Here is a 27,855-nt window from a genome sequence, read left to right as displayed (position 1 = left end):
CTTATGGAAAAAAGAGATTTTAAAGCAACAATGAATCCAGCTGAGAGAGATACCTGGGTGGCATTCAAAAGTATAACAGAATTTTCTCGGTAACTACAAAAGTCCAGATTATAAGAACATTGTAGAAACTATGTTGTTGAAATTTCAAGAACTTGGGTGCGCCATGAATATTAAGATACGTGTCTTGCATTGACATCTGGATTACATTCCAGAAAATCTTGATCAAGTAAGTGAGAAACAAAATGAGAGATTTTACTAGAATATGAGAGATATGGAGCATAGATACCAGAGTAGTGTTAGCATGATGCCGAATTACTACTGGAGCATAAACATGGCGGAAGAAAAGCATAAAAAACTCATCAAAGCTTACAGAAAAAAAGCGTGTGAAAAACAACAAAAATATTGTTTGTCTTACATATTCATCAGATGTAGGGTTATATATATATATATCGCGTGTTCTAAAAATGGCGCCCACAGACCACTGAGCACTATTCTACAGGTCAAAATAAAGCGAAAATGTGATATATATCAAAGAATGAAAATATTTTTGTAGGTGGATGTATTTATATTCATTCAGATTTGCATTTCAGTACAGACATCTGTATAGTTCCTTCGTATTTCTGTTCCCATATATAATATATACATACAAATTTTGTGGTATTGGGTTGGATTTTCAAAGTCAATTTGCGGAAGAAACCTAGGGTGATCAGAAAAAACGGATTTCATTTTCGGAATCAGCGAGTTAAGGACTACTAAATTCACCTATCAAAACGAAAACAACTTTCAGAGGGTTTTTATTTGCAGCATTATTAATATTTTTCCGACAATGTTTCATTATTCGGTTTCACTAAAAATATTGTTGGAAAAGAGCCTTCATGTACCCTTTCCAATAACAGTTTACTTTCATAGCCCCACGATAACACTTCTGCAACCGCCATCTGAGGCAGCAAAGTGACTATGACACCGGTTTCAAGGTTCTGGCGCAGCTACATAGGCCACAGAAGCATTGCCAAATAGTCGGTCTTATATATTTTGCATAAAGAAATTTAAATTAGTGGCACACAAATAAAGTACTAGCAATTTTACTTCAAATATATCTAATACTGTATATCTAATAAAAAAATTACTCACCCCATTCCTAGTAGTTGCTGAATAGCAGGTGTCTGGGGATCTCTTTGAGAGAAGAATTCAGGTAAAATTGTGCGCATTGTGTAGTACAAGTCTAGTTTCTCCTTTGTTTTCTCTAAACTATATTTGGAATTGCGGAGAAATGCAATTAGGTGTTGGTCATCTGAAAGTGAAAGGGAAAAATAAACATAGATTCTCAATCAAAACAGAAATACTCATTAGTTATAAATCAAACTTAATTGAAACAAATTTCCAGACGTTACAATTACTCCGACCAAGATAGTAGTTAGAAATGCTTTACAAACGACAAGTTTGAATTCAGTGCCAATCATCCTGACTAAATATTTTCAGTTTTATCACACAAATACGGAGATAATACCTTGCTATATAGGCTCTAGCCAAGTTTCCTTTGACGTTAGTTTGTTGTTATTACCTACGAATGATTTGTGTATCAATTGTCATCGAAGAATGTATGGTAAAGCAACAGTGTTTTGTTAAATAACTAATGTTTGGAGTATCAATTGTCCTCAGAGGATGTATTAAAGAAATAACGTTTGGAGTATTAATTGCCCTCACAGGATATACGATGACAGGAAGATTTGATAAAGGAATAATGTTTGGAGTATCAATTACTCTCAGAGGATTACGATAACAGGAAATTCTGTTAAAGAATATTTGTTAAAGAATTTGTTTGGAGTATAAATTGCACTCAGAGGTGCGATACTCAGAGGATATACGATAACAGGAAGTTTTGTTAAAAGAATAATGTTTGGAGTATCAATTGTCCTCAGAGGATATACGATAACAGGAAGTTTTGTTAAATTAATAATGTTTGGAGTATCAATTGTCCTCAGAGGATATATGATAACAGGAAGTTTTGTTAAAAGAATAATGTTTGGAGTATCAAATTGCCCTCAGAGGTTGTACGATAAGAGTAACTTTTGATAAAGGAATAATGTTTGGAATATCAATTGCCCTCAGAGAATGTACATAACAGTATGTTTTGTTAAAGAAATAATACTTGTAGTATCAACTGTCCTAAGATGATGTACGATAACAGGAAGTTTTGTTAAAGAAATAATATTTGGAGTATTAATTGCCCTCAGAGGATATACGATAACAGGAAGTTGTATTAAAGAAATAATGTTTGGAGTATCAATTGTCCTCAGAGGATATACGATAACAGGAAGTTTTGTAAAAAGAATAATGTTTGGAGTATCAAATTGCCCTCAGAGGTTGTACGATAAGAGTAAGTTTTGATAAAGGAATAATATTTGGAATATCAATTGCCCTCAGAGAATGTACATAACAGTATGTTTTGTTAAAGAAATAATACTTGTAGTATCAACTGTCCTAAGATGATGTACGATAACAGGAATTTTTGTTAAACAAATAATATTTGGAGTATTAATTGCCCTCAGAGGATATACGATAACAGGAAGTTGTATTAAAGAAACAATGTTTGGAGTATCAATTGTCCTCAGAGGATATACGATAACAGGAAGTTTTGTTAAAAGAATAATGTTTGGAGTATCAAATTGCCCTCAGAGGTTGTACGATAACAGGAAGTTTTGTTAAATTAATAATGTTTTGAATGTCAATTGCCCTCAGAGGATATACGATAACAGGAAGTTTTGTTAAAAGAATAATGTTTGGAGTATCAAATTGCCCTCAGAGGTTGTACGATAAGAGTAAGTTTTGATAAAGGAATAATGTTTGGAATATCAATTGCTCTCAGAGAATGTACATAACAGTATGTTTTGTTAAAGAAATAATACTTGTAGTATCAACTGTCCTAAGATGATGTACGATAACAGGAAGTTTTGTTAAAGAAATAATATTTGGAGTATTAATTGCCCTCAGAGGATATACGATAACAGGAAGTTGTATTAAAGAAATAATGTTTGGAGTATCAATTGTCCTCAGAGGATATACGATAACAGGAAGTTTTGTAAAAAGAATAATGTTTGGAGTATCAAATTGCCCTCAGAGGTTGTATGATAAGAGTAAGTTTTGATAAAGGAATAATGTTTGGAATATCAATTGCCCTCAGAGAATGTACATAACAGTATGTTTTGTTAAAGAAATCATACTTGCAGTATCAACTGTCCTAAGATAATGTACGATAACAGGAAGTTTTATTAAAGAAATAAAGCTTGCAGGAAATTGGTTTTGCAGGATGTATAATAATGGGAAATTTCCCTGAAGAAATCAATTTAGAGCCTCAATTGCCTTCACGGGATGTGTAATAACGGAAAGTTTGATTAAAAAAACAAATTTTGGAGTGTTAATTGCTTTCGCAGGGTATATTTTAACATGAGGCTTGGTTAATGAAATTGTACCTAAGGATAAGATACCTCCACAAGCATACTTACCTATGTATTGGTCCAACAGTTACACTAATACAAACACATGCACATGCACAGTACTGTATCGCAATGCTCATCCATGCTGATTGAAATTATATTGAGGTAACTCACCTGTTCTTGCATTCAAGTAACTTTGTTTGCTTATCCATTCTTTGATATATTTCAGATCTTGTTGTATTCTTTTAGGATCCTCATTCAGTTCTTTCTCAGCCTTTTTTTGAAGTTCAGGACTCAAAGGACGTATAGACATTGTTCCTTATCCCTTCTGAAAAATAAATACACAAATAAGTTAGAGCAGCTCAGGTAATGTGTTACAACAAACATATTTAAATACTTCATCCTCAGTCCTAGCAATTTATATGTTTTTTTAACAATTAATATTTTTCTGACCAGAGTATTAAAATCGTAACAATTGCCCAGAGGCGGATCCAGGACGGACTTCTGGGGGAGGCGGCTGGGTTGTAATACTGCTACTTAGAGATAGTTTTAAGAGCTCCAAATTATGGGATGGGTTTTATTTATATATATATATAAATAAGAAAGTTTCCTCTCCTGGGGGGGATGTAATCGCCCCGATCGCTCCCCTGGATCCGCCACTGCAGTTGCCATAACGTATTTTTATCTTGTTCAGACGTTGATTTGCATATGCATGTTCATATTAATGTAAGTAATAGAAGCATATTTTGGTCAAAAAAATATTAATGATTTAAGTAATAATTCCAGAGTCAACATGGAAGGAGTTATAAGTTTTGTATAGTATTTTCAACAACAATAAAAATTTAAAAATTGTTTACTTATTGTGCTTTCTTCATCGACATGAAATAATAAAATTAAACAATTTTTATATATAAGAAACACTGATAATTACCTCTGGTAGGTGGGGTTCCTGGGTCGATTCCCTTCCAAGCAAGTTTTGTGGTGGATAACATCGTGTTCGTGGGGTTTCTCGGGATACTCTCGTTTTCTCTCACTTTCTCATTCCACCAATTCTTCCATCATCATTCATTTGCTTTAATCATCGTCTTCCTTAGCCTAACAGGTATAATCATGAGACGTTAAACTGAAATATTCCATATTCATTTTTTAGGAATGACAATAAAATGCAAGATAAAAGAAACGTAATGATTTCTTGAAAGTACTAATTTTGTCATTGTACAAATTGCCTAAGATGGTTCTTTAGTTTTAAATGTGTCCGTATGGAGCTTAACCCTTAAACGAGCAAGCGGGACCACCCAGGCCCAGTAGCTTCATTATTTTTTCGAATTTCTCAATAATTATAAATATTTCGATGACATAAAATTCTGAATTCTTTTATTTAGTCGAATTTAAAGTCATGAACATATCGAGTTGGTAAGGCTAATAGAGTTGGTTAGGCCCAGTTGCCCGTCTACGTTACAAAAATATCTTGCCCGAATAAGGGTTAAGAGCGTAAGGGCTAATCCCAAATGCCATCAAGAAGCGAGGAATTGACAATACGCAGTCCACGAAGTGAACACATATTCTTATGACAAAAAACACAGAGTAACTTTAATTTCTCATAAGTGTTAATCTCCTAACTCATATTGTAACCAAGTAACATCTGGATGAAGTTTATTTTTCCATTCTTTTTTTTTTTTTTAATTGTATACCGAGCACTAATTTTCCATTGAAATTTCAGTGAAAAAGAAGACTACGTAGTGAAAGTGTATTTATGGACCAACGTTATGAAATAACTATGCAGATGTATCATTTCTGAACACCTTACAACAGAGTTTGAAACGACAGAAGGATAGAAAAGATAGTACTGGTAAAATCCCTAGCTCTTCCACATGGAAAGCACATTGAAGCAGTATAAAATGTCAAATAACCATTTAATTACTATTCATGAGGAGTTCTCCTTAGCAGGATAATGGTCCGAAATGCACGTCCAAACCTTGTTCTAATTGCTTTCAGGAAAAAAAAAATTAAAGAGATATTTGTATCATAGAGTGGCCTCCCTAGTCTCCAGATCTCAACCCCATTGAACTTACCTTATAAGAGCTGAATAGAAGTATACTAAAACACTGTAAAAGATTTGTTAATGATATGTTTGGCATTAAGCAGAACGCCTGGAATAATATTTCAGATGTTTGTGTGTCATGCCTCACTGCTGACAACATGGACTTGCTCACAGAGAGATCTCCCATGATCATCTGTGCACACATCAGTTGCAACCGAACGAAATTCGGAGTTCGATCCTGTCCTTCATAGAGCCTCCGTGTTGTATAAGGACATAAAGTAAATGAATAAATTACTGAATAATGACAGTGAAGGGATCCAATTGCACACCATCGATGTTGATGGCGAGATTTCCCGTAAGATGAGTATCTTTGAAAATCGGTCAAATATAAGCGGAACAATATCTGCATACATTTTTTAGGTAAAGCTCTTCGTCTTTATTTAGAAGTTATATGTGTATGTATACATATGGTGCAGATCCAGGATTAGTAAAATGATGCTATACATGGTCATGTTTAATTATCTGATAAATCACCATCAAGCAGTATTTTATCTACTGTAAATTTGGAACTCAGGAGGGAAGACTATAATGCCTAAAAGGTCCACTTTTATCCGCGCATCTATAGAGGTAGCTATTAAAACAAAGAAGACATCCATGACATGCAATAGGTAATCTTCGTGAGTTAGTAACATACGTGTATTACGACTGTCTTTGTATTGGGTAATTGTAAGTATTACATGAGGCGGTGTTTATGAATTTTTGTGTGTAACAAGGCAAATGTTGTGCCTCCAAATTGGAGACTTCCATTTTCAAGGAAGGCAAATTATAATTACGCAGTTATTTGGAGGAAATGTATTCAAAACTGCCAGTTGTTATGTTAGAGGAATCGTCAAAGATTGAAGAGAATAATCCAGGGGGGGGGGAGATTGCCCCCCAGAAGAGGAAACTTTCTTATTTTATGTATAAATAAGACCCATTCCAGAGTTTGGAGCTCTTTAAAGTAGCTCTAAGTACAGTATTACAACCCATCGCCCCCCGAGAAGTCCGTCCTGGATCCGCCCTTGGAATGATCACAAAAAAAAAAAAAAAAAAAAAAAAAATCAACATCGGGAACGATTTGTTCCAACGATTATAGTCTTGGCTATAGCTGCATATTCTCAACATTAGACGATTTTAAAACATCTGATTAATGTCAATAAGGTAAAGCAAAAAGCGCAGTGCCGGAACCAAAAAACCTGGAACACCAATGCTTTGAAGAAAGTAATTCGATGAGTCATCTTTCCCCTTGTTTCACAACAAACTAGATTCATTTCTGAGAGGTGACCCAGATGGCGTATGCTTCGTTCTACTTTCTAAAAGGAGCCATAGACGATCCACGGTTTGTGCAAACATCATGTTTGTGCAAACACTGTGTTTGCGCAAACATTCGGCCATACACGGTTCAACTGTTTGCACAAACTTCAATTCAATTTTGACTTTGATCGCGTAAACATGTCGTTTAGCGATAGTAATTGCTTGTGCTTTGGAAGCGGAAAGACCTGCGAAACCAAAACAGAAGAAGAGGGTGTGGATGAAAGAGTGGTTCAAGAAACGGTCTAAGTTTAGTCATCAAAATTTACCTAGGTAATATCCGAACTTGAGATAAGTTCGACTGTGGACTATAAAAATTATCTACGAATGGATTCAACTACATGTGGTGAAATACTGGAAAATTGATTTTATTCCTCACTGACTCTCTATCCGCCTTCTAATCTATTTTCTTCATTTTAGCCACCAATTTCCCATACGCCGCATTTTTTAGATTTCTGTTTTTTAATTAGCTTCACTCTTTACCTTCCACAGTTCAGGTAAATTTCGATCAAGTTCAATAAATTCTCTCCAGAATTCTTGATTCCTATTCATTGACACCATATCGCAAGAAATAAGCGTCTGTACACTAGGCCTCTTACTGGGAAATAAAGCTCGTGTTTGCACAAACATGCCCATACACGGTCCACGTGTTTGCGCAAACATTATGTTCGTGTAAACAATTTTTGATCGAGTTCGATGTTGAAAAAAATTGCGCAAACGTTTGTACAAACAGTTCATACAGCACCACACACGGTCAAATTGTTTGCACAAACAGCCTTGTTTGCACAAACCGTGGACCGTGTATGGGCCCTATAACAGTTCAACATGACAGAGGCAACCATATTTTTGTGGCCAGCATAGTGCTGATAACAATTACATGATATTCCATTGCTCGTAAAATAATTGCTAAAAATGTTTCAGTGAACATTTCAGATGGTCATATCCATCCTGCAGTACTGATATTGCTATCTAATAAAAAATAGTCTTCCATGATAACAATGCGCTAATATACACATCAGACCAGAAAGCCTTTCAACATCATACTGGCCTGCTCAATCTCCTGACTTAAAAATTATTTAACATCTATAATCAATTTACGAGCATCAAGTTAACGCAGACGCAACTAAAATCTATCTCAGACAAGTTGATAGGAACTTCTATCCCCACCACCCACCTGCTAGCTACCTACAGTTTGAGACGGGGGTTGTGTTGCTGTTCTCTTTAGCAATACAAACCCCCATTCGCTGCTATGTAGATATTTAAAAAAAACAGTGTGTAAATAACGGATTGAAATTCTCAGGTAAACGTGTACGTACTTCTTGGTTCTTAACACATTAAACAGAGTAACCAAAACGGGTTAACAAGTAACTGTCAGCTCAATTTAAGTATGCTCATTAATTCAAAAAGCGGGGGGTGTGAAGAAGCGTTGGAATAGCGGACTATGTCTGCTACTCGAGTGCGCATTACAACTGATGGCAGGGTTGGACCTTGAACACAATTTATTGTATCAGCACAATGATTTTATCAGGTTTCTTTTTTGTTAATGCACTAACATATGCATGAAAAAAATGAAAGGACATATTTAGTTAACGTCTCGGACGTATGCCATATAGATTAAAGGAGACTATGATAATTGAAAATGAATGATAAGGAAGTATTGATGGAAGAGGAAAGTGGCAACAAAGGGAGAACCCCGAGAAAACTCACTGACACGATGTCATTAGCCACGAATTTATATGACCAAGGACCGGACCGAAGTAAATAATTTACCACTGAGCCCCCATTCCTGCATAACATATGGCAACAAAAATATAACAACATATGACAAGAAAACTAAAAACTCTGTCGACTCTTTTTCAGACCCGTATCAAAGGGGGTCTAGGGGGCCGGCCCCCCTAAATTTTTACTGGCTTCCCTAAAATTTTCACTGTAGACTTGAAAATGAACAATAATATGTTGATGAACTATAATGTGATTGGCTCGCCCCCCCCCTAAATTCTACCGGACCCCCTTTACATTTTTGGACTGGCTACTGGCCTGCAGTTTTCCATGAAGATAGCGGAGATACTTTCTCCTGCAGATCACAATATCATCCCTATCAACTATGAAACCTTTCCTGTTACGCAACATGTATTTAAATTTCATAACTTTTAATAGTCTGTGCAAAGTTTCACGAGAGAAAAATGGAAGGTCATCATCGGTGTTTATTCTGACAGAATTTTATCTAACGTTGGCAACTCATTTCGGAAAAAGAACTGATGTACCTTCGATCGAATAGTCGACTTCGTAAAATCGTCGTATTTTTCAAGTAGGGAAGTGCTTTTGCGCGTCTTTTTTGGACTTTTCCGTTTATTTTCATTAAATTTGGCCTCCCGTCGAATTCTGTACACAGTTGCTTGTCTCACCCCTGTCTGTTTTGCAGTCATGTCGGCCAATTGTTCTACATTTAAATGAGGATGATGTTCTCTCAAAGAATTAAACACATTCAAAACGCAGTGCCTCTTACCACTTCTCAAAGCTTTTCCGCGTTTATGTTTTATCACAGAACTGGAAGACATTCTAGAATCTTGCTTAACACGGACACTAAAAACACGTTACAAATAAATAAATATATTTTTGTATGTATTACACATACATCCACTAATACACTTTCTACTATATACAAGCACTACAGTATTTTCACACACTATAGAGTTCACACACGCTAAATGAAATGAAATGAAATTTTTGAGTTTTACGTCCCACGGTTATGCCGGTTAGGCTAAAGGAGACGGTGAAGATGAGTAATGAATGAAAATGGTGGAAGGAAGGAAGTGGGAGGAAACGGGAGAACCCCGAGAAAACCCACGCACACGGTGTTTGTCCACCACAAAGTTCACTTGGCGGGGCTGGGATCGAACCCGGGACCCCAAGCACCAGAGCTGAACGCTCTACCACTGAGCCCACACACGCTAAATTCATACAATCTTCACAGCGATATTCCACGTATTCGATGTCCAATCGAATATACAACTATTTTTGTTTCTTTCTTTACAGTGGGAACATATGTCAACTATTCCTCATAGCTCTCCCCCCCCCTTCTAACATCAAATAAAAGAATCAGCACAAATTTGGTTTATAAATAACTGTTGTTATACTTTTTTTAAATGGTCAAATCAATATTTACTAGTCCTATAAAATACATAAACAATGCTATATCCTTTTCTTAAAATAACCATATTAATTGAAGTGAATGATGGATGGGTTAAGAGTAGCTAAAAGGAACAGCAAACTCCCTCACATTGACAGAAAGCGCGCGCGTAGTGGAGTGGAAAATTTAGATTTTAAACAGTACTGATATGAATGTCTCAAACGTTTCCTTCCTTGTCAGGGGTGGTATTCCTGCTTTCCCCTCTTGCGGCGAGAAAGAGGAGGAGAGTAGGGGAGTTTTCTTGTTTTCCTATCAACTAGTCTGAGATAGCGTGTAACCATAAATGCTTTCCAATTGTAAAATAGGTTTTCAATAACCTGAAATCAGACTTATAATACCCTATCCAAAGTTGTAGCTGCTAATAAGCATAGATAATGAAGTTGCAGCACAAGATAGGTTTGAGAAACACGAAACTAAGAGAATGGTAACATTTTAAGATAAATTCAAATATCTTCAAAAGAATTTAAGCAATTTATGAGAAATTTTGCTAATGTTACACATAACAATAGAAGCTTTCGAAAACCATTACCATTAACGATGTAGATAATGCAGGGCTGCCAACTCTATAAGACCATTTCTATGTTCAAATGGTACTACGTAATATTGTTAGTGTATAGAATAACTAGATAATGATGAAAAAAAAACTATACGTAACAGTGTTGTCTGTTTATTTGAAGCATGGTTCATTGTTCAAATGCAAAACAAACTCACAATTGACGTGTCTCAATTCTGCTACGAATACATCTGTATTTAGGTTAAAGGTGGTCCAATTACGTATCAAAATTTCGATTTCGATTTAAAGGAAGTGCAGTAAATAATATATATACAGTAGAACTTCTCTCGTCCGCTCTCGGCTGGTCCGCCACTCCGGTTGATCCGACCGTACTCGAGCCGATTCATCAGTAACTCGCTAGGCTCATTGTCGTTTACTGCCGTCGTGGCATTGTTATTTACTTGCTATTACCGCATATCCGCTTCAGTGCTCCGTGGTCTCTTGTATTGTTTCTTCCGTTGTGCGTGTTTCCTATAACTAATGTGCTGTGCAATTTTTAGTGCGTATTGTTTGTTTTTATTGTAGGGAACAATACAGTTATTTTTGAACTCAGTTCAGAGATTGTTTATTTTACTGAAAATCCCTATTTTAACTGTATTTTCTGATAATCCTAAGATCACGGATTAGAGGGGTTCTACTATATATATATATATATATATATATATATATATATATATATATATATATATATATATATATATATATATATATATATATATTGTGTTTGTGTGTGTGTATGTGTGTCTGTGTGTATTTCTATTCTCGCCTCGGATTTGGAAATAAATTATAAGTCCCGAATCTCGTCTTGAAAAGCGGCGTGGGAGACCCGGGTTCGATTCCCGGCGGGAGCTCATTTGGTTCGGATTCCACGTTAATCAGTAGGTCCACGTCTCATATAGCCTCGCTGCTGAAAGGGACGCTAAACTAAAATCAACTCAACTCGTCTTGAAAAGCAGACGAGAAATCTTTCGTCTCGTGGACAACACTAAATTGCTTTTTTCCAATTTTCAAAGTATATAACATATGGAACATTTTATTGTTAAATGTACACGACAATAATATTGCAGTGAAACAAAATGGGTCACGTCCAGTGGCGTATTTAAGGGGCTTCCGGGCTTAAGCCCCCCAAAATGCTATTTACTATATTAAAGTAAATGAAATATCTTGCAGAAATTTTCACATTTCCAGGACACAAAGTTGGCAAAGCCCCCCCCCCCACCGAAATACAATCGTAAATACGCTACTGGTCACTTCAAATAAGTATTGCTGAAAAATTCTTTAAAGAGTGGTTTAATAATTGAATTTCGAAGCTAAAAATGTGACCTCGAATTAGGGAAACACTTACAGGAGGGTCAAACGAGTTCGGACCTCCGCAAAACTTCCTAACTTTAGGGTCTTCACTACAGCGAAATTAAACTATTGCTAATTTTAGAGTTTTTCTGGGTAATATCTTCAAAACAAATAAAAAATATTCGAAAAGCAGAAACATAGTGAACTAGACAATATGATTTTGCATGTGATACCTTTACCACAACTCACCCATCTGCTTTTGATATGCCGCTATTTACAGAACCCGCAAAAAAAAAAAAAAAAAAAAAAAAAAAGAAAAAAAAAGAAAAAAGAAAAAAATGCGAAATCTATCTACAGTTGCAAATCGAAAGCAGATGTATGAGTTGTGATAACCGTATTACATGCAAAATCGTATTGTCTAGTTCACTATATGTTTCTGCTTTTCAAATATATTTTTATTTGTTTTGAAGATATTACAGAAAAATTCTAAAATTAGCGGTAGTTTAATTTCGCTGTAGTGAAGACCTTTAACACGCATTTGTGCACTTTCTCAACAAAACTATACTCGTTTAACAGGGAAATGATTGATGTAGCATGAACATTATTTGATTTTACGCTTCATCCGTACTCTTTTTCTCATAAAAACAATCCAGTTTTTACCATTTTCTCTGAAAATATAGGTGGAAGTATTTCATAATTACTTAGCGGATACAAAATAATACCCGTTCTATACTGCATAGACGTAATGGCTTGTAGCATTGGATTGACATAATTATAAATTGGATATGAAATGTAATCAGTTTACAAACTAAAATTTACTCTTACACAGCTGACTACTGGCGGATTTAGTCCAATAAAGAAATGTAAAATTGAAGCTCCATTTTAAAAAAAATAACTGACTAACTAACAAAGTTACCAAATATTTCATACCTTAAATACGTGATTCTGTAAAACATCCAACAGCAAAAATTTCACAACACTGTGATTGTTTACTAGATAGCCGAGACGACAAATAAATGCTAAACACAATCTTCTAACACTGTATGCAAAACTCTCCTTAAAAAAAAAATCAGTCGAATTTAGCAACTTGTTTTTTCCCCCTCTCCTCCCGTATGTTTACGTCTTTCTACGTTATGTCATTTGCTATACTATTAAAGAAAAGGAAACAAAGAAAAAAATCCGGTTTTTCTTAGAATAGATTTATAAACAACGAATTTCCCCTCCAAACGCCCTGGGCAAACACATGTTAGCGCGTTGTTTGTTATTTAAAAAATACTGAAGTTACGTCACCGGAGTTTCTCATTAAACTAACCTAATACTCCATCGTTATTAAATTTGTTCAAGTATTTTTAATTTTTACTTTTTTTTTTGGTAAACAAGTGAAGAGGATTCCATGTCAGAAGGGCCCGGACAAAAGGGCGAGGACAGAACGGCCCCGCGTCAAAAGGGCCCGGGTCAAAAGAGCCCTGCGTCAAAAGGGCCCCGCGTCAAAAGGGCCCGGGTCAAAAGGGCCCCGCGTCAAAAGGGCCCCGGTCAAAAAGGCCCCGCGTCAAAAGGGCCCCGGTCAAAAGGGCCCCGCGTCAAAAGGGCCCGGGTCAAAAGGGCCCCGCGTCAAAAGGGCCCGGGTCAAAAGGGCCCCGCGTTAAAAGGGCCCCGGTCAAAAGGGCCCGCGTCAAAAGGGCTCCACGTCAAAAGGGCCCGGGTCAAAAGGGCCCCGCGTCAAAAGGGCCCCGGTCAAAAGGGCCCGGATCAAAAGGGCACCGCAACAAAAGGGCCTGAGTCTAAAGGGCCTCTCCCTCAAAACGGCCCCGCGAGAAAAGGGCCCGAGTCAAAAAAGCCTCATGTCAAAAGGGTCTCGCGAAAAAGGGCTTGAGTGGAAAGAGCCCGGGTAGAAATAGTCCCACGGCCAGAAAGCCTGAAATCAAAACAGAAGTGGAAATCAAAGATGCACGAGTGGATAGTGCCACTTTAGTAAGCAGAAGTGATTGTCTAATAGAAGGAAGAATATCAGTGGTTATTAGAGACAAAAAGAAAACTTGAATGGTGATCTTAATTTTGTTTGGTTGCTGTTTGTTCTGCAACAATCCCTATCGCTTAAGTCGTTTCTCGATGAAAGTTTGCTTTCAACCGCGTCTCTCTGAGTTTGTAGACGTGGAAGACCCGGGTTCGATTCCCGGCGGGATCTCATGTGGTTCGAATTCCACGTTAATCAGCAGGTCCACATCTCATAGAGCCTCGCTGCTGAAAGGGATGCTAAAGTGAAAATCATATCATAGTTTGTATTCTCGAGACCTAGCCCAATCAGACTATCTATTAATGACTGTTCCCTTAGTTCTAAAATTCAATTTCTGCCTCTGAATCAAAGTAGAAAAATACGTATTATATGAATAATATTATCTTGAAAACGTTTCTTTAATTTTGGTGCAAGAACATACATGTGGATCTCCATACAGGGTTAGTCAAAAGTATTGGGACAGAACAATAATAACGACACGCGTGGACGGGGGAAAATCAAAAATTGCAATTGGTGTTATTGCAAAAACTGCATTGGCTTGGAGTGTGGTCACCGTGGAGGCCATTTTGAATTACACTATATTGCGGATCGTACATTTTTTAATGGAAAAGGCTATGATCTTACACTTCAGTTTAGGCTTTATATTTCCACAAATGTGAAGGTGAACTCATTTTTGACACATTACCATTTGTTTATGAGACAGGGTGTTTGACATATGTATCTAATAGACAAAAAGTATCATGACAGGGCAGTAACAAAGAGACAAATGGACAAAGGAAAAGTAAATGTTACAGGTTGGTATTTGTGTTAAAACTGCGTTAAATGATCATGGCACCCAACTTGAATTCCGCATATTATATACCATAAAATATTTTCAAATAGACAAAGGTACTTGTGTCACATAAATTTAGGCTAGAATCTTGCTACAAACGATAATCTGAATTAGGGATGCGCACGAGACAAGATTTAAGGCTGTCTCGTCTCAAAAATGTACTGTAAATGTGATGTCTCGACTCGAAAAATGTGCATTTTTCTATTGGAAGAGCTGTCTCGACTCGGATATTCTCAGGAAAATTCTGTCTCGACTCGTCTCGTGCGCATCCCTTACTGAGTCGACTTTTGACCGATCTCTATTCATTTACGCGATAGTGTGTGCTAAGTTTGACATTTGTTTCTAGTAGAAGAAAGTATTTAGACAGGTAACTAATAAATAGTACTTCATTGTGTTCTTAACGTTTCTGTTCGTTTGCTTACGTTTGTAAAATATTAAGAAGTTACCACGTATGTATAACATATTTTAATAGTAAGTATATTTGTGATTAATTGTTACTTTACGATTATAAAGCAATAGAATGCTTTTAATGTGCAGTTTCGAATATTTGGTAGAGCTCAACAACGTCGTTCAAATAGTAGTGGGTGATAACGATGTTTCTTATGGTCATTGTATTGTACCATGTAGAGTTAATACGGGAAGGATATAATGGTAGAATTGTTGAAAGAAACCATGTATTACCCAAATTAAGAAATATAAGATACTTAAATTTTCTAGGGCTTTTGAAAATAAACTCAAAAACTGGTGGGAATGTTTTTATCGACGAATTTAAGTTAAACCTGCATGAATATGATGGTAGAATAATAGTGTTTCGACAAGTAAATACAGAAATAAATGTCAAGAACTTCCAGCCTGCTTTAAAATACAGAAGAAATATATCTTAACGTTCTTAGAAGGACTTCTAATTTTATCAAGATATTGATCCCAAACAAAGTATATGTTGTAAAGAAAAGATTGCTTTAAAACTGCCCAAAAGTTCGCTAAAGACTGCAAAACTGCCCACCACACAGTACCGGCTTTAATCCCATAGAGAATCTTTGGAGCGAATTGCAACGTAAGGTCAATATATACGAGTTACGGTGAAAGAAGGTTTGAGAAAAGCATTACATACAGATTGGAACAATATTTCCCCACACTACACCAGGAAAATTGTAACAACGATGCCGAAATGCTTAAAGAAAGTTATAAATCATTGTGTGTTTGCTATTAAATACTAACTGTATTAACTTGGAGGAATAAAATAATTTTAGAGGACATTTTATAGTAGTTTTTTTTTTAATAATATCTGAATATTTATGTGATCAACAGTGTCCACATCCCCATTCAATGTAGTTTTTGCAACAACACACACTTGCAACATTTGCTTTTCCTCCGCCACATTATTATTTTATTTTCCTGATACTTTTGTCTACTACACACTAATGTCAAACATAGCACACGTTCCTCGTAAAAGAATGAGGATTGGTAAAGAATGAATCATATTCTCGTTTGTAGGAAAAGTCAATCCTAAATTGATGTGCTAAACATACTCCTTTCCATTTAAAAATATTATGTGATATCCAATATGGCGAATCTAGGATGGCTGTCATTATGTCCACGCCCTCACTCAGTGTAGTTTTCGCATCAACCTGCAACCTTTTACTTTTCTACGTCTACGTGTCTCTTTGCCTGTCCAGATACTTTGGTCTACTAGATACAATTGTCAAACGTAGCACCCTATCTCGCAAACGAATGAAGATAGGTTTTAAAAAATGAGTTCTTCTTTTCATCTGTGGGAACATTCTAGCCTAAATTGATGTGTCAAACCCACCTCTTTCCATTCAAAAGATATTGTGTGATATCAAATATCGCAGAATCCATCATCTGCAATATTTACTTTACCTCCGTCCATGCGTATCGTTATTACTGGTCTGTCGTAACATTTTTACTAACCCTATATTTTTCCACATGTATGTTCTTTCAACACAAATAAACAGGTATGTCCACGTAATATTTTTCATCTAATAAGTATTTTTATACTTCTGAAGTTTTGCAGGCTATATCTCAGATTTCTTGACATGGGGCCTTTTTGTTACGGGGCCCTTTTGACCGGAGCCCTTCTGACCAGGGTCCTTTTGACTCAGGCCCTTATGACTGGAGCCCTTTTGACTAAGGCCTTTCTGTCCTCGCCCTTTTGTTCGGGCCCTTCTGACGTGACACCGGTTATAGGATAGGAAGAGATCATATACAGAGGTACAACAGTTATTTAATGCTACATTTTCCGACCATAACCCAATTTCGAAGTCAACTGCCTAAGAGACAATTGAATGTTTTGCAGAAAGGTACCGCATGCGATCATGAAGGCCGAAACAATGTAGCAATTTGGCAGTTTCTTTTAATTTACAATCTTTTGTGGAAATTCCACATTCATTGATAACCAGAGTTGCTAACAAGCTAGGTGTTTCCCAGAGTTCAGCGCAATGAATTTTTGTACACTATGCTCTTTATGTAAAGTCATTCTGAAGTATGATTAGTACCATACTAAAGAGTTCGATTAACATATGTTAATTGCAGTAGTCAAACCTTTAGTATGACGCTAATCATACGTCAAAACGACTCTGCATAAGGCGGTATAAGTTGAAACCCTAGGAGAATGCGTTTAGTGCATGAAATAACGGAAGACGACTTTAATCACCGCATTGAGTTTTGCGAAGTAATGATATGAAATATCGATGACAGCAATATTGTCGTAAATGACATGGCATTCTCTGATAGCTTTCAGACTGTCAGTTTAAGGTCCCACATTATGCCCTTTAGGATGACGATGATTAAAGCAAGTGAATGATGATGAAAGAACGGGTGAAATCAAAATGAAACGAGGGTACCCCGGGAAAACTCACCTATACAATATTTTTTCTTTCTTTTTTTTTTGGCTCAGGCCCGTCTTTCAGATCCGGCATCTGAAACTTTTGACCGGAACGGGTTATCATCATTGCCATTTATTTATTTTCTTATCTTTATTGGGTATCCATGTTTGAAAGAAAAAAGGTGAAAAGGAAAAGGGAAAAAGGAAAGAACAAAAAAACACAGCACAAGAACAAAACAAACAAAAAACAAAGAACAACAAGAATAAACTATGAGAAAAAAAATAATAACAATTTTCTTGCAAAGTGCTACTCAGCTTAAATCTATCTGCACCTATCCTGAACTATACTACTTAGTATTTCAATTCCTGATCCAACAACTGTAATAGTATGGAATACGATATAAAATACTTAAATAATACATTCTATTGTTATTAATTCTTATCTACTTATCTATCTATATTATCTAACTAATCTACTCTTCTATTTTGCTGTTATTTGTTTATTTTTATATATTATTTCCCTATAGTTCTTAACCATTTAATTCCTACTGATTGATTTCTTTTCTTAATTATTAAGATTTTTTTAAAGATTATAGTCTTGTGTTTTTTAGTTACCTAGTTTCTAATTTTTATTTTTTTTAAAAAAATGTAATTATGGTTTCCTATTCTTGTTTAATGGTTTATTATATTATTTATTATCATGTATTAATACATTTATTAATTAGGCTACTATTTATCCTTTTTCCCTCTTGTTATTCCACATGAGTGTTTAATGATGTTGTTTAATTAATTTTATATTTACTTTATTAATTATTTAATTTTTTATATTATTTAGTTAAGTTTTATCTAATAATATGTTGCTTCATCTTCTTTCTTCGGTTTTCACCGTATGACAATGGTTCCTCTCCCGTATGCTGTATGATTATTTATCAAACTGCACTCCTCTTCACTTTTCACAGCAAAACAGATCACTATCGTTTTTCACTGTATGATTGGTTCTCTCCTGTGGTCACGGAACACATTTACACTAACATTTCACTTCACTAATAACTTCCACTCTTATATGACATAAATTTAATAGTTATTCATGTAGTGTTCTGTGAGTGTTCTCAGTTTCGTGTCCATGCCATATCACAGTCCTGTATGTGCTGACTTGAGGTCCAGGACCCACTCAGAGCACTTAGTGTGGATCCTGGTCCGTTGTGTCCTTCCGCCCGCACACCCAGGCTGGGACCGTCATTTCGGCCGAGATCGACTGAAGCGGTCACTAAGTTCACTATCTCTGAGACACTGCTCTTCACTTATCGTCCATGACGCAATGAGGTACACCCAAAAACCCGAAAACCGAAAACCCGGAGACCACGAACACAAAAGCACACATGCGACGCACACACACAAGACCATACGCGTCCGGAGTTCCATCCGGTGTAAACCGGGGATGCGATGATCCACTCGCTCCTCTCCCCCGGGGGGCACGGAATACCAGTGCCATCCTGAAGATTTTCTTCGGTCCGGAAGATTTCATTCATTCAAAACACTCAAAGACACATCCACTCTAATTCTATTTACATTTATGCAATGCTTATTCGTTTTCATTGTAATAAGTTCTTCTTCTTATTTCAGAATAGCTGTTTGCTATTCGCTTTAAGATGTTAAAATCATTTTCGTTTTCGATTATTTGTATTAGATTTTTACGTCTGATATTTTCTCTCTCTGGTATTACATCTTCTGTCAGAGGGCACCAAAAGATGTGGTGCTCTGGTGTTCCAATTTCGCCGCATTCACAAATTGCATTTTCTTTAGCCTTTATTCTATACAGGTAAGTTTCATAGGGGCCGTGCCCACTTAGAAAGTGAATGACACCTGGACTTGGATCTAGATGTTTTAACTTTTTCCTTTTATTAATTGTTGGAATAATATCCCATAATCTTCTTGATTTGTTTGAGTTTGTCCATTCTAAGTTCCATATTTCTTCTATAGTTTCTTCGATCTCCTTCTTTGTTGTTACTGCCTTGCCAAGAAGATCTATTAGCTTTTCGTTTTCTTTCTTTTTTAGCCAGTAGAATGCTGCTCTTTGTAGTATTACCAGATGTAGTGGTTTTATATGTAGTAGTATATATAATGCTTCATTTGGCACTGTGTTAAAGGCTCCACTTAGTCTTATAAGTAAATTTCTTTGAGGTCTATTTATGGAATCTCTAATTTTTTTGTTCTCGAAAATTCGATGTACCCATAGACTTGAAGCGTATGCCATAGTCGCACATAGTATTGTATCATGGTATAGCTTTAATATTTTAATTGGTAACTTGTATGTATTTTTGCCAGTTGTCATTAGTTTGTTGGCAATTTTATTACTTTTTTCAACTATATATTGTACATGTTTCTCAAAGTTTAAATTTTCATCTATTGTTACGCCTAAGTATTTAAATTCTGTTACTCTTTTTATTTTTTGATTTAATATTTTTATTTGTGGTTCCCTAGTTAATTTGGTTCCAAAAAGCATAAACTTTGTTTTTTTTCGCTGATAGCTTTAATTTATTTTCAGAGCACCAGTTATATAGACTTTCCACTACTTGGTTAGTTTTTGTTTCTATTTCTCTTCTGGAATTTGCCGAGGTTATTATTACAATATCATCAGCAAAGGCTATGATTCTATCTATTAACTCATTCTTTGCCATTTTCTCCAGGCAAGGCTGTAGTTGTATATCCCACATCAGGGGTCCCAAGATTGAACCTTGTGGACAGCCCTTTTCATTTTGTATTTCTTTATCTCCCATTTCTGTTTGTATAACTATTTTTCTGTGTTGGAAATAATCTTTTATTACGTTTTGCAAATATTGTGGAAGCCTTAATTTCTTCAAATTCTCTAATAACGCTGGTATCCATAGATTATCGAATGCTCCCTCAATGTCAACAAACAACGCTAGAGCATATTTCTTTTGGTAGCTACTATTTTGTATTTGTTCTTTAAAAACATTCAGTGCATCCTCAGTCGATCTTCCCGCTCTAAAACCATATTGTAGGGTGTCATTCTGTGTATTTCTATACTTGTTTATCCTATTAGCTATAATTCTCTCATAAATTTTGCTTATGTTCTTTAGTAAACATATTGGTCTGTAGGCACCAGTTTCTAAGGGGTCTCTGTCCAGGCTCTTAAGTAGTATAATTAACTTCGAAATTTTCCATTCATTTGGGAATGTTTGTTTCTTTAACAATATGTTGTAAAATCTTGTTAAGTAAGGGACCCATATATCTTTATTCCTTTTATATATTTCATTTGTTATTTCATCGAGGCCTGGGGCCTTACCTGTTTTTAGTTTCTTTATAATTTTTTCTACTTCATCATTTGATACCAATTCGGAGTCGTCCACATCTACTACTGTTGCTTCTCTTGCATGATTTCTTCTTAGCTGCATCTGTCTTATTGTATCATCTTCCACCGTATCCTTAGGAAAAAAATTCTGCATTAATTTGTCTAGTGTTTCTTCTCTTGTTTTTGTATACGTTCCATCTGCATTTTTAATTGTGCATAATGTTGTAGGATTAATCTCTTGCATAATTAATTTATATGGAAAACCCCAAGGATCCATTTCTATGTTTTTCGCCAGAAACAATTCCCAACTTCGTTTTTTTCTCCAGTAATACCGCCTGTTCATATTCATCCTTTATCTTTCTATAATTTTGGAGCCTAATATTTTTGAGCCTCGGTTCTAGGGTTGCCTGATAACTTTTTCTCTTGCTTTTACCAATTTTTTTAATCTTTCTAATTTTGGTTTCCAAAAGCCACCGTATCCTACATTTTGCCCTAATTTCGGAGTGGATTCTCTTCGGAGTGGATTCGGAGTGGACCTATACAATATTGTCCACCACAACCTTACTTGGCCGGGAATCGAACCAGTAGTCCTACACACCAGAGCTAAGCGTTCTACCACTGAACCACCGTGCCCCTCCCTCCGGTATTCTTTGATGAAGTGATATTTACCTTATATGGTCTGATGAACCGAAAAAATTATCACTATTGGAGCGATGAAAACCCACATTGATGGGATGTTATTTCGAAGAACAGAAGTGCAGAAGCTACTGACAGAAATAAACTACATTCTTAATTAGAAATATTACGAATGATATAAGAGATATGTTAAATTAAAAGTAGGAATGCAAAATATTTTTTTGAATACGAACTGTGGTTTAATTAGGAATACAGCTGGTAAATAATAATATTGGACTACAAAGGTATTCAGAAGTCTTGCTAGAGGAAATATAAATATATTGAGATTATTATTATTATTATTATTATTATTATTATTATTATCGAATTGAAAATTCAATGGTGTATCTAAAATCAGGTAAAAGATCAGAAAAAGTACGTGTAGCCAACAAGCGGTAAGAAATGTGTGAAGTATTAAGGGCTTGCATTGAGGGTGCCAGGTAAACATGATTGGGAGCCACTGATATACGATATTGCATTGAGGAGGACCCCTTCTCTATACGTCGTTCTTTGTCTAGGCCTTACTGACATGGAATCAAATAAAAAATAATGAAACAAGAAGTATATTATAAACAAAAAATCCTTACTAAAACTATTATATATATATTCTCCACTAAATCTCATCAAATTATATATATATATATATATATATATATATATATATATATATATATATATATATATATATATATATATAATATTAACAACTTGACTTCGGTGAACATTACATTATTCTTATTATATATTAACGGTGCTAACCTTACACGAAGCCTTATAATAAGGATTTAAAAACAGCTGAAAGACAAATGACAAACATTACAAACAAATAGCATTTGTTTGTATTTTCTGTTGTATCTGATCAGATTTTATACGTATATAATTGTTTTACATTACAGTATATTTTTTGAACAACTTGACTTTGATTAACATTACACTATGATCATTATATTTTAGAAGTACCAATCTTGCATAAAGCCTTACAGTAAGATAAAAAGAGTGAAAAAAGACATTACTAACAAAAAGTATTTTTGAGATAAACATTACATTTATTATATTTGAAAATTACTTACTTAACATGAATCCTTAGAAAGAAAAATCTTCATATCTTGTCGATTAAATTGGGTCTAAAAGGGCCAGTGTCACTTTTTGGCAAAAAAATGAGATGTTCGTCAAATTTTAACGCCTATAAATGGATATTTTCTTTTGCAAGAAAAGCAAATGTTAATATGAATAGTATATATACTCCAAACTACTTCGTGTTGACATTAGCCCTTTTAGTCCCAAGTCGCAGATATATAAAGTATGTGAACTTACATTGAAAAATTCTGGTTACTTTAATATGTTTTGAAATTCTTCCAACTTATATTGGACATAAGTTTATTATCATTTTTGCTTAACTTTCCAAATGCCAAATACGATTGACATTTGTCTCAAACTGCTTGCGTGGATTGCAAATTAAAATTGTGAACCAAGCCACGAAGATAGTTCTCTAAAGGTCTTTGAGTATACTCCTGTACAATAGTACGTACTCGACTTGCAGTTACTCTGTATTTTTTCTGCCGGTGGTCAATACTTAATTTGATCAACAGAGTGCTCCTTTAACCGTGTATATTGGACGATAACCGTTTACGATAAGATAAAATTCGTTGCGCCATATAATTTTATGATAAAATTACGCGCATCTCTTTACTTTATTTCATAGTTCTACCATATTCACTTTTTAATATTCGGCGACAGTTGCCATTGAAATTCATACAGTTATACGCAAAATAATAATAATAATAATAATAATAATAATAATAATAATAATAATAATAATAATAATAATAATAATAATAATAATAATAATAATAATAATAATAATAACAGAATTACAATATCAATTACATAAACAATACCTTCGAATAAAGAAAAATAACTGTCACGCTGGGATTGGAACCCGAGTCACTGAAATGGCAGTTCTCTGCTTTCACACTTGATACAAAGATAAGAAAATAAACTAGTAGCTATGTTACATAAACATAGCACACACTATTTCTACACGTGTTGATGCAATTCAAAGAATGCGAAAATAATGTCTGCCGGCTTTTCTTCTTTAGAAATTAGAAGTCACGGTGAGGAAGAATTGCAGTAATATAAATCGGGACCAGTTAAAAACAATGAGGTAGCCTCATTTTGAAGAACGCTTCGCGATATTTTCCTCATTGACGAAGGTCTATATCACTTGTTTTTGAGTTAAAGAAGGAAACCTTGAGTAAGTCATTGTGACACTCATAAGGAACATCTCCTTATACGGGTATTTTGTGTATAGTCTTACATGCAATGCTTTTAACTAGCTAATAGTTTAGGCGGAAGATGAAGTGACGAGGTGGGTAAGTTTTTAGCGCATTGAACTTATATTCGGCGGACCCGCGTTCAAATCCCGGTCATTTTCTTACGTTTTCAAATGTTTCAATTTCAATTTCAATACATAGTGTGACAACCAAGATTTTCTCTCCTCCAGAAAGAAAAAATATTGGAATGAGGAGAATTGGAGAATGTCTCTCAATGAAGGCAATCATTTACTAACTTATTTCCAGCAGTTGTTCTAGATTTGATATTTTCGTCTACTTTCAAGCAGTTTCTGATTTATGTGTGATCAGTGTTTTTATTTCTTTGAATATACAGTATATAGTGAAATAATACATTACATACACAACAATATTGAGATTAACATATGATGTTCATTGGACAACACGCTCTAAAACAGAGAGGTTCATCTCAGAATGGAGAAATGTTTCGTGCGTCATCTACTCACAATTTTACTTGCATAAAGACTGGATTCAGTGCTACCAACTGTTGTCAGTGCCGAGAAAAGTTACGTGTAAATTGGGTTGCATCTGTCCAGGCGTTCTCACAACTGCAAATTACCTGGACCCCAAGTTATGGAATTAGAGCACTTAGGGTGGAGAGACTTTTGTTGTTGGGTGTACATAGATTTTCCTAACACGAGTAACACTATCTGCTATTGATCTAAAATATTCCAAGTAATTTTTCCTCTTTCTCTTTCTTTCCTTCTTTCCTTTTATTTCTTACTCCCGAATTTTTCGCCACCTTACTTCGGCAGCCAGGGTCGTTGCCCCGCTCACCCGCACCATGACACGGCACTGATCAATACCTACCTGCAACACTTTTCTCTGTTCACATGAATCGTAACTGGGCTGTCGTAATAACTTTGACTAACACTGTATACAGATCCACATGTACGTTCTTTCAACACAAAGCAGGTGGTGTCCACTGAATACTTTTAATCTAATAAGCAATTTTATATTCCTCATGTCTTTCACGCTATATCTCAGGCTTTTTTGATGTGAGGCCCTTTGATCGCGGGGTCCTTTGACTCGGGGCCCCTTTTGGCTCAGGGCCTTTTTGACTCGCGCCCTTTTGCCGGGGACCCTTTTGACCCGGCATCTTTGGACGCAGGGCCCTTTTGACTCGGACCCTTATGACCGGGGCCCTTTTGACGCGGGGCCCTTTTGACCCGGGCCCTTTTGACTCGGGCCCTTTTGACGCGGGGCCCTTTTGACTCGGGCCCTTTTGTCGCGGGGCCCTTTTGACCCGGGCCCTTTTGACGTGGGGCCCTTTTGACTCGGGCCCTTATGACCGGGGCCCTTTTGACTCGGGCCCTTTTGTCGCGGGGCCCTTTTGACCCGGGCCCTTTTGACGCGGGGCCCTTTTGACTCGGGCCCTTATGACCGGGGCCCTTTTGACGCGGGGCCCTTTTGACCCGGGCCCTTTTGACGCGGGGCCTTTTTGACGTGGGGCCCTTTTGACTCGGGCCCTTATGACCGGGGCCCTTTTGACGCGGGGCCGTTTTGACTCGGGCCTTTTTGTCCTCGCCCTTTTGTCCGGGCCCTTCTGACGTGACACCGTGAAGAGTGTCATAAAAAAAAAGCGAGCAGAAAAGTGGCTTTTCGTGTTCATTTGTTACGCCTCAAGTCTCCTAAATAAGACTCGTGGTAAAAAAAAAAGAAAAAGAAAGAAAGAAAGAAAATAAATAAATAAAATCTCTTATTAGCATAAGTTCTCAAGACTAGAACATACATACGAAAACACACTAGCAGAGCAACTTTTCGTTTGCTGTCGTTGCTAAAATGTCCTCTATGAATTCACTCCCCTCCAGTAAGCAGTTCTACAATTACTTACTAGATGGCAGAAGTACTAGATAGTGGAAATAGAGACATCTCTTGGACAACGTTGTAAATACAAAATGCACTAGGAAAGTTTTGCAATACAGTTTTATTCATTTTTTTTTTTTTTCAAAATAAATTTCACCACCTTGAATACACCACTCCATCCTCTGAAACCAGATCTGCCGAGTTACACTTGAGAGCAGTGGCGTAGAGAAGGGGGGGAGCAGAGGGGCCGGGCTCCGCCAAAGAGGTCCGGCAATGTACTTTGCTACTTTGATGTTTGTAATTTTTTATATATATTTTTATGTTTGTAATTTTTCTATATGTGCCTATAACAGCACTTGCCCCCACCCCTCCAAACACACATCCTGGCTACGCTACTGCTTGGGAGTAAGGCACACTCGTTGTCCCAGGCCCCCAGATGATCTTCATCACTGGAAAACCGCATCCTATTCAGCTTCATTCTCGCATAATGGGAACAGTGCAAAGTCGCAGGGAGCAAGGTTTGGATTGTAAGGATGGTGCTCACGAAGTTTCAGCCCTGTAGTGGACAAATATTCGGTGCAGGTTTTCGCGCGGTGACCTGGAACATTGTCATGATTGAGCAACCAGGTATCCATTCTTAAATTTGGTCGTTGGTTCTTCATAGATTCGATGAATTTATACAGACACTGTTCAGTATACCACTTAGATGTGACTGTCTTTCGTGTGTCCAAAACGACACACTCCAAAATGCCTCTCGATTTTGAACAATTAGTTATCATTTTCTTCTTTGTTGATCGGAATTTGTTAACAGCTACAGGTGTATCCTTATCTTCAAAAACACAAACTTTGTTCTGAGTATGGTCGGTACATCATAACAGTCGCACAACCAAGTCTCGTCACCTGTCGCAATGTTGTTTACATATCGAGATTGTCCCTTATCAAATATTTCCAACATCTCACACCATGCCCCACATTGTGTCATTTGCTCTTCAGTCAGACTATGCGGCACTCAAAGACAACAAAGTTTTCCACGTAACGAACTGCTGGTGCATTTAGGCCTAAGGTATCCTCAATATGCTGGTAGAACACTCGATTGTCTTCGTCAAGCATTTTCCTAACAGCAGTAATGTTTTCCTCCGTAATAGACATTCGTAGCTTTTAGGGATGCGCACGAGACAAGATTTGTGGCTGTCTCGTCTTAAAAATGTGCTGTAAAAGTGATGTCTCGACTCGAATTTTGTCATGATAATACTGTTTCGACTTGTCTCGTGCGCATCCCTAGTAGATTCCCCCCTCTAGTCGCCCTCCAGAGTGAAATTTCCCCTTTGGAATTCTCTGTACCACCTGAAGATAGTCATACGATGTAGACAGATATCACCCGTGCAAGAGCACTGATCTACGCAGGCCCATGTCCAGGAGGGGTCTAGGGGGCCGGCCCTCTAAATTTTTGGTTCCCCTCCTAAAATTTTCACGGTAGGCTTGCAAATGAACTATAATATGGTGATGAACTATCGTATGATCGGATCGCGCCCCCCTAACTTCAGCCGGCCTCCCCCTACATTTTGGGGCTGGCTACGGGCCTGGGTCTACGTTTGAACCACACGAGAAGTTATACCCCTAAACTGGTTTATCTCATTTCGTGATCAAGATGCCATAGCAAGCATTTTGGACTATCACTACTAATAAATAACTTAGCCATCGACAAGGCACAGTGATTATTGTGCAAGTATGAATATGTCTCAGCATGCACCAAGGAGCAGACACCTGCGACACGCTGTTGCGTCGTATTGTAAAACTTTCCTCGTACCCTTTGTACTTTGATGAGAAAAAAAAAATGCACCTTTCCAGCCAGCTCTACGGAGTGTGCAGCCCAGAGTTGTTCTTTATTCGAATAACGGATTCTTTTTATATTCATTATACTTCGAACATTTCCAATTATGAATAACCGAACAATTGTTCGAATAACGAATAACTGTTCCAATTAGAAACAAATGTTCGAATAATTTTAACAACACTAGTCCAGCTCGCAAGCCGACTCTTGGCCTGAAATCAGTGGTGTCATTTGCGGAATCATCAAGCTCCCCTGTATTTGAGAAATAGCCTACATATATTTTAATCTACTGTATTCTAACATACTAATAAAGAAAACATAGAAGTGTTT

At 36.4% G+C, this 27,855-nt stretch overlaps 1 protein-coding gene across 5 annotated transcripts in view; it reads right to left on the bottom strand.

The window, feature by feature from the left end:
- Window positions 1-27,855, bottom strand: part of LOC145692845 (retinol-binding protein pinta-like) — a 68,942-nt gene that overhangs the window by 33,801 nt on the left and 7,286 nt on the right. The window contains exons 1-3 of one of the 5 annotated variants that reach the window (XM_081768354.1): window positions 12,789-12,970; window positions 3,609-3,762; window positions 1,132-1,291 (exon numbers count right to left, since the gene is read on the bottom strand). In XM_081768354.1, the coding sequence (XP_081624480.1) occupies window positions 1,132-1,291; window positions 3,609-3,747 (299 nt within the window). In that variant the 5' untranslated portion in view covers window positions 3,748-3,762; window positions 12,789-12,970. Of the gene's footprint in view, window positions 1-1,131; window positions 1,292-3,608; window positions 3,763-4,365; window positions 9,302-9,331; window positions 10,032-10,105; window positions 10,155-12,788; window positions 12,971-27,855 lie in introns of those variants that run through there. The other 4 variants (XM_081768358.1, XM_081768359.1, XM_081768356.1 and 1 more) reach the window with 4 other exon arrangements.

This window comes from Thermobia domestica, chromosome 8 (assembly GCF_964235325.1).
Source record: "Thermobia domestica chromosome 8, izTheDome1.hap1.1, whole genome shotgun sequence".
Classification (NCBI taxonomy): domain Eukaryota; kingdom Metazoa; phylum Arthropoda; class Insecta; order Zygentoma; family Lepismatidae; genus Thermobia; species Thermobia domestica.
Note: the sequence above shows the minus strand (reverse complement) of the source record. Positions and strands in the feature narration are given on the sequence as shown.